We start from the raw sequence: 18,497 nt of genomic DNA, 5'->3' as shown, positions 1-18,497 counted from the left end.
TTCTACTGTATGCAGTAGCATTGTAATGTTAAAAAGATTTGAACTAATATCACTCCTAGAACAAGAGGAAACAGAAATTTTTAGATGAATGTTAGAAAATTTACCAAATTCACTAAATAGAAAATTTCTTTCATATGTTTCATGGATTTAAACCATGTATTAAAAACAAGCTTTGGGACGTGCTTACTACTTAAATTAATTTCTACCAGATAAAAGAATTTTATCTATCAAGTTGTCAGGAAACTCTTAAGTAGCCAGGAAGCTACTAGGGTGATACCACCCTTCCATGAATTACATCACTAAGGAGACAGTGAGCCCGAGTTGCACAGCAGGCAGGATAAACTTCATGTCTCAGAGGTTGTCTTTGACCCCCAAGACCCCCAAAGTGACACAGGGGGTTGCTGGACACATAATTGGGGAACCCTGAGCTTACAAACCCCAAACATATAAGGGGTTGCTGGTGAACTGCCAACCTTTGCCCTCCAAGAAAAATTATATTTATTACCCTGGAATGTAAAATAATTCCTTTGAGGTGAGGAGAAAGACTTTACTATCCTAGAATATCTCTGGGGAGGGAGACATTCTCTTATCATTTTTATACTAGTTGAAAAGAAACCTGCTACCTCTAGCTCCCAAGGCGTATAGAAATGCCACAGAGAATTCTCTTCCAACATGACTACATCCCTTAAGCTGTAAGACTTAAAAAAATCATTTTTATTGTACATGTGAAAAATTCATAAAAGTATTAAAATAACTGATGACAGAAATTGAATTAATAGAATTGTTTCTATAAGAAATTAATTAAGGCTAAATGGCTAAAATTTATAAAATCTGCTCCTTTATGCCTGGGTACCAAATATGTAATACATTAACATTGTTAATTCTAACACATTAACAATGACCATTGTTTCATTTGGAGAATTATATACTCCATTAACAGAAAATATGTATTACATTCAATCGTCATTCATTGTATTTTCATCCACTATTGAAATGATCAATCTTTCATCTTTATTTTATGATTGTAGCTGATTTTTTAATTTGATTAAAATATAAGTTTCTAAACGACCTGATAGGAAAATTATTATGCAAAAAATATATACATTTGCTAGCTTTAAATAACCTTTCCATCTTCTGTTTTTTAGGGACTTTTGTTAAAAGAAGCAAGGAATGTAAGTCAGAAGTTGCTACTGTTTTTCCATCTGGATGTTATGATAAAAGATGACTCAGAGCAGCCCTAAATAGAGCTCTCTGCCTTTTAGATAATTCACTATCCAAGGAATCAGGGGCTATTTTTCCAAATTTTCTGGGTCAACTTCTCTTAAGGTACTATTTCCCACTGTGCTCGCTTAAGCAAAGTAAACTCAGCTGTGTCTACCTTACATCTTTTCTTTGAAAAAAAGGGGTATTTTGTATAAACTATGCAAGAAAATGTGAATTAATCAGCGTGCAAAAGAAATTCAGGCTTTTAAAGTAATTTTAAGATCTATTTCTTGGCCTATTTTTTTTCTCTTGCTTTTTAGTTCATGATCAGATTATTTCTCTGCATCCTTGGTCTTTGGATAACTACCATGTATATTAGCCAAAAGACAAACAGATTTTGCAGTTCTAGGTTAAAATGATTCTGTTACTCACCTATGTGCATTGTAATATCAGATCAGAATTCTGTCAGAAAGATCATTTTAAAGGAGGCTGTTCCACAGCTGGTGCTGTTCTATAAGTTTTCCTGGTATTAATGTTTTATCTCCATCTTCTAAAATCTATCTCATCACTCATTGTCCTTACCATCTGTCTTTCTTACAGGCACAATTCTAAAAGCTTTTTATGATGTTACCTTAACAGTACTAGCAGGGAAGGACTCTCATGAGAGGAACTAGATTGCCCTTAAACAATTGGATCTTCTGTTTCTTGCATCTTAACTGAACGTTGGTAGAGAACATTTCTATACTTATACACAGTTACATTTTGGGGATTTAGAGGTTCTGCCATTGGAATGCAAGCAGAGTTTCCCTATACTTCCTGACCCCCAACACGCCATATATGGCAGCCTCCCCCACCATCAACGCACAACACTAGAGTGGTACATTTGTTGCAAGTGGTGCACCTTCATTGACACATTATCTTCTCTCAAAGTTCACGGTTTATATTTGGGTTCACTTTTGGTGTTGTACATTCTATGGGTTTTGATAAACGTAGAATGACACATATCCACTTTGACAGTATCATACAAAATAGTTCCACCACCCTAAAAATCCTTTGTGCTCCGCCTACTCATTCCCCTCTCTCCTCTAATCCGTGGTAACCACTGATCCTTTTCCTGTCTCCATATTTTGCCTTTTTCAGAGCGTCATATAGTTGGAATCATATAGTATGTAGCCTTTAAAGATTGATTTCTTTCACTTACTAATATGTATTTAAGGTTCTTACATGGCTTTTCATGATGTAGTAAGTCATTTCTTTTTAGTGCCGAGTAATATTTCATTGTCTGGATGTGCCACAGTTTATCCATTCACCTACTGAAGGGCATCGTTATTACTTCCAAGCCTTGGCAATTATGAATAAGGCTACTATAAACATTCATGTGCAGGATTTTGTGCGAAGATAAAGAACCTGAGTTTTTAAAGTTATAAGATGTATTTATTTTTATGTTTTACAAGTAACACATGCATGGTGTAGAAAATTAGAAAATGTGAGAAAATGCGGGGAAGTAAATAAAACTGACTATAATATCATCACCAGACTCATCTAGCATTAATATTAGATACATTTATTTCTGTTGTTTTCTAGTACATTGTACACATGCATACATATAGACACATGTTTTAGCATAATGGGAAAAAATCTTATTCTGAGGACTTGCCTGTGTCATTAAATATTCTTCAAAGCATAATTTTTATTTTCTAGGTAATAGTCCCTCACATGCATATTCCATAATGTATTCAATCCATCCTGAACATGGCCATTTGTACAATTTGTACTGTGATGAACAGCCTTTTAAACTAAAATTTTGTCTGCATTTCTGATTATTATAATAATCTTATATACATAGAAGTAAAAATATTTTTAAAGATCTGATACATACTGTCAATCACATTTCATAAAGGCTCTGCTAATTTGCATTCCAACTAGGAAATTTTGAGAGGGCAAATCTAACTGCTTTTTTGAGGGTGTGAATTAACTGTTTGTCTTTCCCATCTCATTTTTTTGAGTTAATAGCTTTATAACAATTTCCACATAACAACATTCACCTGTTTAAAATATACAATTCAATGGCTTTTAGTATCCCTGTCTCCATTTTTTTAGAAACATGAAATTTTAAATCTTCAGCATCCTTGAAAATGGCAGGGCCTGACAGACCTGGCAGAGGGTCCCACTGTCAACGATGCCCTATAGTCAGGTAGGGGAACCAAGATGTGCAGTGCTTAGGTGAGTCGTGCAAGGGAAGAGTTGTTCTTATAAGGGTGTTTGTTTTGACCTATTTAACTTCTTTCTAGAATTGCAAGTAAGTAAATATGGCCAGAAATGAATGAATTAAAAAACTTTTAGAAATGAGTTGTTAATTGGCTGGGCATAGTGGCTGATGCCTGTAATCCCAGCTCTTTGAAAGGCTTAGGTGGGAGGATGGAATGAACCCAGGAGTTCGAGGCTGCAGTGATCTGTGACTCCACCACTACACTCCAGCCTGGGTGAAAGCAAGACTCCATCTCAAACAAATTGAAAATTAAAAAAAGAGGTGATAATCATTATCTGCAAATAGTAACTTTACCCTGAAAAACAAGAGTATCAAATAGATGAAATATTGAAACTTGGTAAGATGACAAGATGAACAAATATGTAAAACAACTCTATGTACATAAAGGAATATATTCTTACATATAAGAATACATATAGTTATAATTTTCCATTTATAAACACTTAGAATATATAGGGGTAACATATTTTATAACTTTAACTCATTTATTTACTTTAAAAAGTATTATACAACTTTACTTATTTATTAAAAATAAACAGACATGTGCTTGAATCAGAAAACTGAATATTATAAATATATCAATTACGTATGAATTAATTTATATTCAGTATAATGCAGAATAAAATTTCCATATTATAATCATAATTATTACTATGTTGCCTCTTGAGAGAGTAATTGTAAAAATCACTTGGGAGAATAAACAAGTGAACATATTCAAGCAAATATTTTAAAAATAGGATAATGAGGGAGTACTTGTCCTGCCAACATTAATGCCTGATACAAAGTTATAATAAATGGTACTATACGTTACTTACAGAAAATCAAAAACTGCATCAATAAATTACTTTAACAATAGTGGTACTAGTTGTTATAGAAGCATCACAGCAATGTTTTTAATTTGACTCTAGTGCCATGCACTTAAGCATTTGTTTATAGCTCAGAAACAGACTTTAATATAGAGTATTATTTTCTGTTTGATAAAGTTTTTACTGCACATCTGGGTTTAAAGGAAGAATTATTTAGTAAATTGTTCTAGTATAGTTAATAATATAGCAAACAATAGATCACATTGGATCATCAACATTATACCATAGCAAAAGAAATTTGAAATAGATGAAAACATTACATTTTAAGGAAAACTATCTTATGTCTATATTTGAAACAACTTTCAAGTTGCAAATATAATAGAAAACCATAAGGAAACAATATATTCGAATACATAAAATGAAACTTTCTGTCATAAAGTAAAAAAATGTGGAAGAAATGTTTAATAGCAAAGGAAGACAACTCAATTTTTAAAAGACTAAATGTCACTGAAATGAAAAACAGAAAAACCAATAAATTTTCTAGTAGAACACTAGTAGGAAAATGGACAAAGCTTAGAAGAAATTCAAATGGTTTATAATTGTGTAGAAATTAGTTTGTACTAACACAATAAAAACTTTTCCACCTATATAGCTATCTAAGCTTTTGCATTTATGAAGTTGGGAAAAATATTGTCAAAGGGTCACTCTTAAACCTAACTGAGGAGTGTATCCTTCCTGAAAATAAATTTTGTAATAGATTGAGTAGCTTCTTTGAAAATACATGTAATATATTTTGAATTCCATCTACATCTTATGCATGTACAGAGATAATTATTGATGACACAGGTACATTTAGTCTTGGTTCTGCCATCCTGGAACCAGTACTCTGCTGAGAAAAGAGCCTTTATAATGTTTAAAGCTTTAACTCAGTGTTTCCACTTGTCGAATCAACTCCAAAGAAATAATTGTTTTAGAATTATTTGTAATAGGAAAATAACAGAATCAACTTAAATGCCCAACAGTGAGGAATCGGTAAATTATGATACATTCCTTACAACATATTATTCATCTATTAACAACTATATTTGTGAAAAATATTGTAAAGCATGGGGTTTATTCATGGTTCAGTATTAAATGAGACAAGTAGGATTCAAATGAAGTGTCTATAGTAGAGTTTCGACATTGTTTAAAACATTTTTATCTCTCTGTATATATATCAAGTTAAAAAATGTCAGAATTTTAAAAGCAGCTGTTTCAGTCCAGTGAGAATGAGTGATTTTCATTTTATTTTAAATTTGTTAAAATTTTTTTGAGAATATATATATATGCATACATATATACACATACTACACACACATACACACAGAGAAACATAAACACAAAAATAAAAATTTAGGCTGGGTTCCTTGGTGTGTTTTAGTGCTTTGATTTAACAATTTCCTCACATATAAAGTAGGGAAAACATTAATAGCATTTATCTTACAATATTCTTCAGAGGATCAAATAAATTAAATGAGGAGATTAGCTTACGACAGACCATGGCACATAACATGTACTCAATAACAGTGTTAATATTGTTTTTCTCATTATTATTATCTTTTAAAAATTTGGAGGGGCTCCTCTGTTTCATGAGCCCCAGCATGGGTAGGTCTTGACTTTTCTCATTGCAGCTCTATTCTTCTTATTATGAGGTAACTTCCTTCTGGCTTTTTGCAGTAGTTGGTCTATTATTCTTAGTTTTTGATGATGTGGTAAGTTTTCATAATTTTCTATCATTTTCTGTGTCTTTTTGTGTATACTTTATATTGGAAGGTCAGGGACGGCCATGTCCAGGGCTGCCAGACAGCCAGCATTTAAACCCCTCTTAATCAAACACAAACCTTGGAAAACCCCAATTTGTTTATCTGCAGTGTCTAAAGTGATCAACAATAGCAGCTCCAAATGCTGTGCTCTTTCCTGAAAGTGACTGTCTGGGCCAATCTCTGAATAGTTTTGAGGCAGTTCCATAGGAGTTACTTGCACGAGATCCCCCAGTGCTCTGAAGAAATTCATCTCAGAGCTGTTCAGGTGTTCATGCTGACCAGGTACCAGGTCAAAGCTTCCAGAGAGGACCGTCAGGGGCCAGTAAGCTCCTGTCCAAGTCAAATCCACTGGGAGAGTTGTGGGTTAGCCAGTTCATGAGCCCAGTGCTGATTTTAGGCAGGATTTTCAAATTCATGCTGTTGAAGTTAGTTTTATTGCCTAGTAATATGGAACCAAAAGAATGTGCTTAGAGAGAAAATGTTCCTTTTTATATACTGGTGAATTTAGAAAAACAAAAGTTCAGTTTTCTTTATTGTGCAAATCAAAATCTATTTAAATCCTAAGCCCTGACGTTCATTTAATACTTATGGTTACATTGGGAAATTATACCTCTTTCTAATTTGAATTTAATGTAAACTGATTTTTAATTGTTTTGTATAACCATGGGTAACAGATTTTTTTGAACACTGCATGATAAAAATCAGCAAATATGTCAGACAAAGCACAATGTTACAAGGAAACACCACAGCATGTGTTGACAGTTATAGAAGAATTGCTGCTGTTTTCACCCTTCACACCAGAATAATTTTTTCAATATTTACCTCCCATGTGTAGAGAGAGAAACATATGGGGCTTTACATAATCATAAGCATAAACAGGTGGCTACTTAGGTACATTTAATTTGCAGGCAACATCAATACTGAACAACACAATCAGCTCCACATGGCTCCCAAACTCTTTCTCCTAACATTCCATTAACAAAATTAAGATCATTAAAATAGAGGGAGGGTATAGTCCTCCCTCAACTGGCTTCAGCTACCTTTCAGAGTCATGAATAAAACAGTTTTTCAAAAATGCCTTGGCATTTTGCTGTTTCCTTTGTTCAAGGGAACTTCAGTAACTGTGTATAATGTATACCTTGTGAATAACAATGAGCAGCATAATATTTGCATTTAAAATGTGCTTACATTTCTATTCTCCCTATAATCTGCTCATTATGGGCATAAAATTATGACGGTTAAACTCTAAGTACTTTATCAAAGCATGGGGTCGGACAAGCTCCTCAAAGCAACCTGGAAATATTTCTCCAAAGGCAGTCCACCTAAAGAAGTCACCTGAGGCTCATTTCCATATTCAAACATGCTGGTGAAATCTGTGGAAATTATCATTGCTGGAAATTTTTGCTCCATCTGTACCAGATGCTGAGCTGTAGGTTCCATATATTTTGTTTTTTCGATTTTGATCCAGGCTGGAATATCTAGTTTGTCCTCGTTGGCATTGAACTTACACAGGTACTAATTTTTCTGACCTTATAACTATCCTACAATGGCTTAGAATCCCAGAGTAAAGGCAAATGAGGAGATTTAATAACCACTATGTTTTTAATCATTTGGTGCTTACTAGGTGTTAAGTACTATCTAATCATGTTACCGGTATTAGCTTATTTAATCACCACAATGACTTTATGTGGTAGGTGATAGAATTTTTCTCATTTTATGAAAAATTAAATTGTAGCCCTGAGACTTTAAATTCTGAGGTATACACATTAAGGAAGGGGCTGAGGCCAGAATTAAAACCCAGGCTAATAGGAATTGGCAAGTCATAATCTTAACCACCCCACTCTAGTTGTGTTCCCTTTATCCTGAAAGTTCTGCTGCCCAAAATCACCCAAGGCCCGGGAATCCTGAAAATTCTACCTAAAATCACCTAGGGCTAGGAACAGCAAATATGTGGTATTGTGAAGATCCTCTTAACAATGCTTTGTGAGAGGTTTGGGGGTGCTTAAGGTCTGTGGAGGTTCTTTCTAGCCCTGATACCTCTATGTGTCTTCTCAAAACACGAGGAGCAGTGCTGTGCAGAACTAATGAGCATCTAGGGAGCTGTGTTGCCAGCAAGGTTATGAAAATAACAATTTCTCACATTCTTTCTCCTCATTGTAGGTCTATTACTCACTCACGCTGCCTGGGAGAGAGAAAGTTTTAACATGAACAAGTGTATGTATGATGTGTGGCACATTTATTAATAAGCTGTGATTACAATAAAGCTTTAGACCTAGATATCAGATTATATCATTTGATCTTAAGAGCTAACATTATTAATATGTAATTTGTTAAGCATCCCAAATGTGTTAGGTTTTACAGTCACTCCTTTCAAGGAGTTTAAATGTTACTGGGAAAGTTTGTTTTCCCCATGCAATGGTTGAACCAAAGAGGTAAAAATGAATTGAAAGATTTTATGATATATTCTTTTACCTCTACAGGTAAAAGAAATATGAAAAACTATTAATAGCTACTGCAGACAGTTTCAATTCAATTATTATTATTATTACTATTATTGTTTTGTAATGGAGTCTCACTCTGTTGCCCAGGCTGGAGTGCAGTGACATGATCTTGGCTCACTGCAACCTTCGTCTCCTAGGTTCAAGCAATTCTCCTGCCTCAGCCTCCCTAGCTGCTGGGACTACAGGCGTGCACCACCAAGCCCAGCTATTTATTTTTATTTTTTTTGTATTTTTAGTGGAGACGGGGTTTCATCGTGTTGGCCAGGCTGGCCTCGAACTCCTGACCTCAAATGATTTGTCCCCCCTTGGCCTCCCAAAGTACTGGGATTACAGGCGTGACTCACCACACCTGGCCCCAAATCAATTATTAATGTAAAGACATTTGAACATAGGCATTCTATAGTCTCACTTAGTTTCCCTCAACATTTTAAGAAACTTCCTCACCATCTTTGACATATGTCAAAGAGGGCACTCCCAAATACTCAGTTAAATTACTGTGTATCATTTCTTTATCACACACTTTAACTTCCCCCACACTGCTTATTTCTGCTCTTGAAGACTCTTCTTTGAAGATTGTTGGAGTCACTCATTAGTTGATGATGTTCAGTGATCTGTAATTGACACCAAAATCTGAGACTCTTCTCAGTTCAGACTATTATTATTTTATATTCCAATACTTTGAGGATTTTGAACTTTTTGCTTTGATAGATTTATATAATATACCGACTTAAACATCCTTGTTATTATATATTTGTCATATACATTTCTCATTTCACATGTTTCTTGTGGCTTTTCTATCACTGTGTTACATTCCCAAGACAAGTTTTAGGTTGGTATATTCTACAAATGTATCTTTTTCAGGACTACCCCAAATCCAGTGTTTCCGTTAGAAGTTCTAGCTCAAGTATCTCTATTCATCTTTAGATTGAAATGGTGTGCATGAAATAACCTATCAAAGCCTTCAAAGTAGGACCAGAGATTATTATTGTTCTTCTCACACTGTGGCATCTGGGGAAGGCTGATCCATGTAAAGAGAGGGCTGGCTGGTGAGACCCATAAACATGTTATTCTCATGAGCAATGTCCTTGTAAGTCATACATGCAATAGGGAGGCAAGACTGGCTTGGTGGCAGGATGCGAAACTTGGATGTCAAAGCTCAGATTGAGATTCTAGAGCTGTGACTACCAGTTGTAAAAATTGTAACTATTTTCATATCCCCCTATAGTAATAATATTTCTTTCATTGTCCTCAAAAGATTATTGTAAGGATAAATGATGCATATGAAAAAGTTTTCAAACTTGTAAATTTCTAAACAAATTTCAATTGTTGCAATTACTGTTAATAACAACTGCAAATCATTAAGAATGGGTTAAAAATCTGAACTCACTCAAAACCTAAGATTCAAGGAAAAGTCTTGAAAGACTACATTCATTTATTAATTAATTTTTAACAGCTCAATCTATTGCATTTCCCATGATTTTTGTTAGTTAAGTGATGTGTTTTTTTTTTAATGAACAATGTCTCTTAATTCAAAAATAACAATAAAATTCCTTTTGAGAACTAACAGGCTAGGTGTGATGGCTCACACCTGTAATCCCAGCACTTTGGGAGGCTGAGGCGGGCAGATCACCTGAGGTCAGGAGTTCAAGACCAGCCTGGCCAACATGGCGAAACCCTGTCTCTATTAAAAATACAAAAATTAACTGGGTATAGTGGTGCACAACTGTAATCCCAGCTACTCTGAAGGCTGAGGCAGGAGAATCGCTTGAACCTGGGAGTTGGAGGTTGCAGTGAGCCGAAATCATACCACTGCACTCCAGCCTGGGAGACAGAGCAAGACTCCATCTCAAAAAAAACATTGTGCACATGTACCCTAAAACTTAAAGTATAATAATAAAAAAAAGAAATCTGACAATCCTAGGTGGAAATAGACATCTATTTTCATGTGTTAACTTGTTTTATAAAGGTTGCATATTGGCTTATTTTAATAACTTGATTACTCAAATCTTGGAATGTGTCTTGTCTTTCTTTGGAAGAATAACAAGGCATATTTTTCCCAGTATAAAACCATTGTACACTTTGAGAAAAAGATGAAAAAAAAGTTGGTCACATTTAGATCTAATCAGTCCCAGTGGTGCTTTAGTTTATATTTAACTTTCTTCAATGTGAAACTGAAATTCCAATATGGCATCATATTAAAACAACAACTACAACATGTCCTAGTTTTTATGGCTTTCAATGGCTGTTTCTAAAAAGGAATGATTTGGATTGGCTGCAATAGTATATGAAGAGATAAGTTAATCAAATATTTTTCCTATATTGTGCCACTTTAGTATGCTAAACTGTGTACTTCATCTTTTAAGGAAAAGCACATAGATTCATAGACACATTTTTCTTGCAATAGAGACATCCAGCAAGACAGCTCTGAATAGTGTGATTAACTGATAAAATGATGGCCCTTAGGGTTTTAGCTTTTTCCTACTTCATAATATTTTAGGTCTGTTATTACCTTAGGTGAGCTCTACTCCCCAAGAAAGATGACGCCAAATTAATTCTTCTGTGACTTATATCATCGATATAGCTAGGATAAAAATAAAACTATGTGTCTCTACCTTTTATGAGATTTTAGGTAGGTATTTTTTAAAAACTTATTTCACAAAAACTGCTGAATTTTCTATACCCTGATAATGATTGTGGACTCTTAGAAATAAATCTTCACACACAGACAAATGAGATTAAACACACACAGGCACACACACACACAAATTCATTTACTGTGGTGAATTCAAGAACACGATTTTATTGAATTCTTCCTGATACAGGATATAATAAAATGAGAAATTCCTTCAAAGTAAATGTGTCTTTCCCTTATTTTAGTCAAGCACACCATACAGTGAGTGAACACTATTCCATTTCTAAAAGTTTTTAGGATAGGTTGCATTTGCTACCTTGCTCATTCCTGCCAAGATTGCATCAGTCACTGTTTTTCTGGAAGTTTATATCTAAAAATCACCAAAATTCCTTTTGTTTGTATGAGTAAAAATGACTTCAAAAATAACTGATTAAAATAATCTTTGAACAGTAACCAAAAATATACAAAATGACACTATAATTGGCTAAAAATGATTTGATATATAGATGAATTTCATTGGAATACACTTGTTGACAAAATAATAAATGACTTTTTGAAGCTATATAATTTTACTAAGTTTTTAAAAATACACTATCTTCTTAGAGCATGCTAGTATATAATATTATTAATTACTTTTGGATTAAGAATGCAATTAACTAATTTCTTCTTTGTCCTCATTTTCTTTGGAATTTATTAAAATCTATTCAATAAATGCATTTCTGAAAGTGATACAAAGCAGATGTGCCCATAAAATAAAAATAAAATAAATCAAACAGAACAACTTAGACATACAATGTACAAAAAGCTATATCTTAAGCAGTAAAATTTTATTGTAGTAGTTGATTATCCTGATAGAGAAAACATTTCAAATACTGAAAGTAGTGAAATAAATATCAATGAAATAGTGAAAATAGTGCAATTTTCTAATGGAAAAATTAGAGAAGAAATGAGAGAAAATGAGAAGAACAATTGACATATAGTCAAGAGCGGTCAGTCCAGAACAACTACAGAAGCTGGTATTTCCAAGGAGGGTTATGTGATATATTATGTTGTGATTTATTAGTGTGTGTTTTCCACAAGCGTTTTATAATAAAAGAAATTTGGGAAATTCTGCATCTCACATTCTTCTCTTGAGAGTCACAGTGTATTTAAAGTTTCTGAGAAGTCTTACATTATTTGGACCTATGCAGATACTTTTTCACTGTGGTAAAATACACATAACATTAACTTTGCCATTTTAAAGTGTACAGTTCAGTGGCTTTAAGTACATTTGGAATATTGCGCAACCATCACTGCTATCTATCTAGTCCAAGCTATACAGCTTTTTTTTTTTTTTTTTTTTTTTTGAGAGACAGAGTCCCACTCTGTTGCCCAGGCTGGAGTACAGTGGAGCGATCATGGCTTACTACAACCTCTACCTCCTGAGCTCAATCAATCCTGTCACCTCAGCCTCCCAAGCAGCTGGGACTGAAGGTGCACGCCAATATACCCAGCTAATTTTTGTGTTCTTTGTATAGATGGGGTTTCACCACGTTGTCAAGGTTGGTCTCAAACTCCTGGCCTCAAGTTACCCTCCCACCTCAGCCTCCCAAAGTTCTGGGATTACAGGCCCAGCTATATAGCTTTTTAATCATGAATGTGACTACAAATCATTTCCCTTTGGGAATATCTTTTAATTTTAGTGTGTCTAGAGAATATATTCATAAAAAAGCTGACCAAATCCAATCTTCATCTTTTAAAAATAAAAAATTTAAAATGTGACAGAGAAGTAAGATGCCTTGCTTGAGATCACAAAGTAGTTGGAACAGAGCCAGTGTCATCCAGATTTCCCATTTCCAAGAACAGGTTCTTTTCTATTTCAAGGTATTTTCCCCTTGTCTCCATTTGTATTGTCTGGTCTTATGATCTAGTGATCTATAAGCAATACTTCATAATTTTACCTAGAAGAATTCTGGGTTAAAACAAGCATCTCTAATCTTTAAAAAGATATCACTTTAAAAATGTACACAGTACTTGTGTTGTAACTCTCTCCTTGGGATTTTCTTGTGAGAACTTTCATTGTAAGAATTCTCCTTTTAATTCACGTAATTTTGTTCTTAGGTCTTTTTAAGATTGTGGCTGATAAAACTCCATACCTTACTATGGAAGAAATCACAAGGACCAGTCATATTGGACCAAGTAGACTAGGGCATCCTTGCTTCTATCATCAGAAGGATATAAAACTAGAGAACCTCATCATAAAGCAGGGTGAGCAAATCATGCTCAACTCAGTTGAAGAGATTGATGGAGAAATAATGGTGAGCTGTGCAGTAGCAAGGAATCATCAAAATCACTCATTTAATTTGCCTTTGTCACAAGAAGGAGAATTCTACGAGTGTGAAGATGAACGTATTTATACTCTAAAGGAGATTGTTGAGTGGAAGATTCCTAAGAACAGAACAAGAACTGTAAAACTTACAGATTTTTCAAATAAGTGGGACTCAACGAATCCATTTCCTAAAGACTTTTATGGTACCCTGATTCTCAAGCCTGTTTATGAAATTCAAGGTGTTATGAAATGTGAGTATCCACTGAGAATGATGTTCTATGAGCATGAGCATTGTGGGGTTTGGGAAAGAAAGGTTTTAGAGCCTGAAGAATGGGAGTCTGCTTTTATTTCAACTATTGAGCCTCTGAGAGTTAGATTCCTCATCAATCAATAAGCAAACCACATATTTGTTCCAAAGATCAAATTGAATAATGAATATACAAGTATGTTGTAAATTGTATGGTGCTATTCACATGTGAGGTGCTATAACTATCAGGAACAGAGAGATCAAACTACTAATTTGTTTTTATTACTACCAGTTAAATATGACTAGAAAAGAGCTACTTTTAAAAAATAGAACATATTTAGTTAGAATGAGGCTTTCTTGTATGGAGGTGGTCAACAAAAGAGGTAAATATGCGAAGTTTCCTTAATGCGTCCCTTACTTCTATTTTTCTGACAGTCTTTTTCTTTTTCCAGCCATCCATTATTGGCTATAAATCTCTACTATCCCGAAGCCCCTCTGTCTTAAGGGAAAATGATATGATAAATTAATTCACACATAGGTGTGGTGTTTTTGTTTGTTTGTTTTTTTGTTTTGAGACGGAGTCTTGCTCTGTTGCCAGGCTGGAGTGCAGTGATCTCCTGCCTCAGCCTCCCAAGTAGCTGGGACTACAGGCACCCGCCACCACGTTCAGCTAATTTTTTTGTATTTTTAGTAGAGACGGGGTTTCACCATGTTGGCCAGGATGGTCTCGATCTCTTGACCTCGTGATCGGCCCACCTCGCCTCCCAAAGTGCTGGGATTACAGGAGTGAGCCACCGCGCCCGGCCCGGCGTGTTTTAATATGCAATCTTCATAGAATTATTTGCATTTTGAAATAGGAATATCTGGAGAGAGCATTGTTACTTCAAAGGTGTTAATACCTTGAATTTCAGGATTGTGACACATGAGTAGGATGGATAGTAAAGAGTTCTGAACTTGGAGTCCTAGATTCTAACTCTGGGTCAGTAACTTAATAGGTGTTGGTCTTCAGTGCACCATTTAAACTCCCTGTTTATGCAAAGAAAATGATGATACTCTTTTGCCTACCTTTTAAAGTAGTTTTGAGTTTTTAATATTACAAAAAATTGAGGCAATGGCAAATTGTAGACCCCACATTAATGTTCTGTTAGCGATCCCTAAATGTGCAGTTGAGATGAGTAATTGAGATTTCTTTGATTTTTGTAAATAATAAATAGTATTTTCTCATTTTAAAATTTGTTATTTTCTAAAACTATTGGCATCTCCTGCCTATCACATAGTTACAAATGAGGGTAAACCCCAAACCTAAGCACATGGATAAAGTGGTTACAACATTTAATAAATTAGGAAGCAAGAAAGACTACTCCAAGGAAATGGCATTTAAACGGAAGGCTCAAAGGATGCATAGGAGGTAATCAGGCAAAGAAGAAAGGGACAAGGTTGGAGAAGGCAGGAGTGGTATGGGGGCAGCAGGTGAGCAGGGGATGGGAGCTCTAGCATAGTTGGTGTGAGAAACAAACGGAGAGGGCAGGTTGAAACAAATATGAACACATGCAATGGGGAGTGGAATCAATCATGGAGGGTCTTGAAGTATATACTAAGAGGCTAAAATGTGTGACAAGGGCAAATCAGTAAAGGGCTTTAAGCAGGGAGAGAAGAACAGAGGAGAGTAGTGAGGCCAGTTGAGTGCCCGGGTACAGGAAATTTATACAGTAGAGACATCAATGGGAAAGACAGAGAATCATAGTTGGGCTTTATGCGTATTTAAGAAGTACAGAGAGCAAAATGTGAAGATCTATTGGAAGGGGAAAGAAGCCAAACTTGTTCCCAGCCTCCCAGCTTGATCTACTGGATGGAAGTGCAGTCTATTGAATGTAATCATCAGAAGATCAGGGGATATTAACATATTTGTTTAGGTAGGGCTTAACTGTGAATTTATGTTAACCAAGACCGAGAAGAAAGCCCTTGGTTGAAAAAATACCGTTTACAAAATGTTTTAGTCTAATTCCCGTTCTTTAACGCTATTTAAATTAAATTCCCACTTTAATTATACTGGATCATTAATTTCATAGGGATTATTTTAAACATAGTTCTTATTGTATAGCAATTTCAGGACAGATACTGCATGAGACTGGATTGCATGTATATTGACTGCAGAATATTCCTTGGAAATAGAGGATGGGTGTCTTATCACAAATACCTAATTTAAAGTATTTGTATTGTTGTAGGCATTTTTGCCCTGAATATAAAATGTAGACCATGTTTTGAATCCATTGTGGTTTTGTTTTACATGATTCTTTCTCAAATTGAAGATTCAAACTTGCCTTGACGTCAAGAAATGTTACTAAATTGCTTTCCACAGGCCTTGAGTGTCAAGCATAGTCCAAACCCTTCTTGGCTAGAATGCTTCCTTTCCAAAGTGACAAGAAAAAGAGTAGGTCTGAGCAGGGAATTGGAAGTTCTATAGAAACCTTAGGGGAAAGAGCAAGATGAAAAATACTGAGAACTGCAGGGACCCATGAAATATTGATTTGCTGAAAAGAGAACATAACAAATAAATAGAGATAAGAGAGAATATAAGATATTCTACTCCTATTACTAATTTTTAATTATTAATGTGAAAATTTGGGCTTCAAAAAAAATAAAAGTGTTTAAATAAAGTATTTGTTTCTGGAAACTTGGCCAAAATCTCTGTCATAGATCTGAACCCCCCTAACCCTCATCACACATTTAATGATTTAGAAAAAACTATCCCTCTTTGGAAAATAGATACATATAACAGTGCAAACTTCAAACTATTAGTCTTATATAAGCCACTTCATGATGTGTATTGTGCCTTTCTCAGGAAGATAAAATTCATATTAGCATAGTAAATGGAATACGTAATATTTGCAAATGAAAAAATTGAGTGAGCTATTTAAATTTGCCTCTGAGAGAGGTCTTGACCATTAAAACTTTTAAAATAGTGTCATGTTTTGACACATAGATCCATAATTATTTCTTCCCTGAGTGAAAATTTCAGAGTTGTATAACTCTCTTTCTTTTTTGAAAAAATTTCAATGCCTCTCAAATTTGGGGGGTGTGGTTTTAGCCCAGATGTGTAAAAAATTAATTCATTTTATAAGCAGGGGGCTGAAATCACACAAGTGAAAAGTGGTATCAGAACAGTTGTATCTGCATATTGTATAATCAGTGATTCATGAATAGCAGAAAAATAACACTTTGGTCTTTAGGATACTGAGACTTCCTCTTTCTCTCATTTAATTTTTAAAAATAATTTTAATGTTTATCAAAGTCCAAAAAGTCAAATAGTAAAAAAAATTATAACAATGTTATCAGCAAACCTTTATGCCCTTGACACGAGGGCCAAATTTTCCTCATATTCTGCTCTTCTGAGGTAATGCCTTTAAATATTTTTCCCCTACTTTCTGGCACATTTCTAAATCATAAAGGAATATTGCTCTTTTTCAAGTCATCAACTTTAAGATAGTAACTATTGACTTTCCCATATGACAACGAAGGCTTAATTCTCTTATATTCCTACTTCCCCTTCCCTATATTCTCGGTATATTATAAGTTATGGCTAAGCATTAATATTTTCATTATTGTGACAATTCACTGCTCAACCAAGTGGTGTATAATGAGTATAATTCCTTTTCTCCATAACTGTTTTTCTGCTATGACGACCTTATCATTTTCTTTGCTTGATTTTCTTCAATTTTATCCTAAGTCTTAGAGCACTCTTCAGCTCTATAAAAAAAGGCCACTCAGTGTAATTTTTCAAAGAACCCAAACTGTCGGGAAGGCTACCTTTTCTATTAATTTATTTTCCTGAATGTATTCCTTTTTAACTCTTCATTCTCATGTTCCAATTGGAATTGCTTATTCTTGAGACCAACTGCATAGGTGCTGCCCTGGGAATTCCATTTAAAATCATCCTGGTGATTCCCTGTTGACGTGTGTCTGTGTTGACTAGCTATTTCTGAAATCAAATAACTAACTCCCTCTATCTTGACTTTCTTCCAATTTTTATGCAGGCCAACCTTCACTTGCTTCCTGAGAACGGTGCATGGAATATCAAGTACTTAGCCTGAATGTTTGAAAAATATTCTATACACATATAAGATTGATAGTTTGGCTACTTACAGAATTCCAGGTTGAGAATAAATTCCCCTCAGAATTTTGAAAACTTTACTCCCTTATCTTCCACCATACTGTATCGTCTTGGAGAGATTATATGTGGTATTCTGAAGTTTCACAGTAATGTGACTTGGAGTGGGTCTGTTCTTTCTTAGTGATGACAGTTTTCAATCTGAATATTTAGGTGCTTCATATTTGGAACAATCTCTCTGATAATGTCCACTCAATTATATTTTCTCTTCTCTCTGTCTTTAATTTCAAATCTCATACTGAAATTCCCATACTGATCTTCTAGAGCCTTGTTTCTTTTCTATTTTATATCTTTTTGACTTTTGTTTATCTCCAGGGAAAATTTTCATAACTACATTTCCAACTGTTTTAATGAATTTTTAATTTTAGTTATATTTTTAATTTCCAAGAGTTATTTCTTACATCATTTTACATATTTTACACTGTTCTTGTTTTTAAAATACAACATCTCATTTCTCTGAGACTATTTGAGGTAGTTTTTTTTGTTTGTTTGTTTGTTTGTTTGTTTGAGACGGAGTCTCCCTCTGTCGCCCAGGCTGGAGTGCAGTGGCGCAATCTCCGC

The 18,497-nt window shown here is 34.5% G+C and overlaps 1 protein-coding gene across 1 annotated transcript in view; it reads left to right on the top strand.

Moving 5' to 3' along the window:
- The window catches only part of THEMIS (thymocyte selection associated), a 211,352-nt gene that overhangs the window by 58,997 nt on the left and 133,858 nt on the right, over positions 1-18,497 (top strand). Inside the window, exon 3 of the mRNA XM_063665703.1 lies at positions 13,314-13,772. Coding sequence (XP_063521773.1) covers positions 13,314-13,772 — 459 coding nt within the window. The remainder of the gene's footprint in view (positions 1-13,313; positions 13,773-18,497) is intronic.

Source organism: Pongo pygmaeus, chromosome 5 (genome assembly GCF_028885625.2).
Source record: "Pongo pygmaeus isolate AG05252 chromosome 5, NHGRI_mPonPyg2-v2.0_pri, whole genome shotgun sequence".
Lineage (NCBI taxonomy): Eukaryota > Metazoa > Chordata > Mammalia > Primates > Hominidae > Pongo > Pongo pygmaeus.
This window is presented reverse-complemented; position numbering and strand designations above follow the sequence as displayed.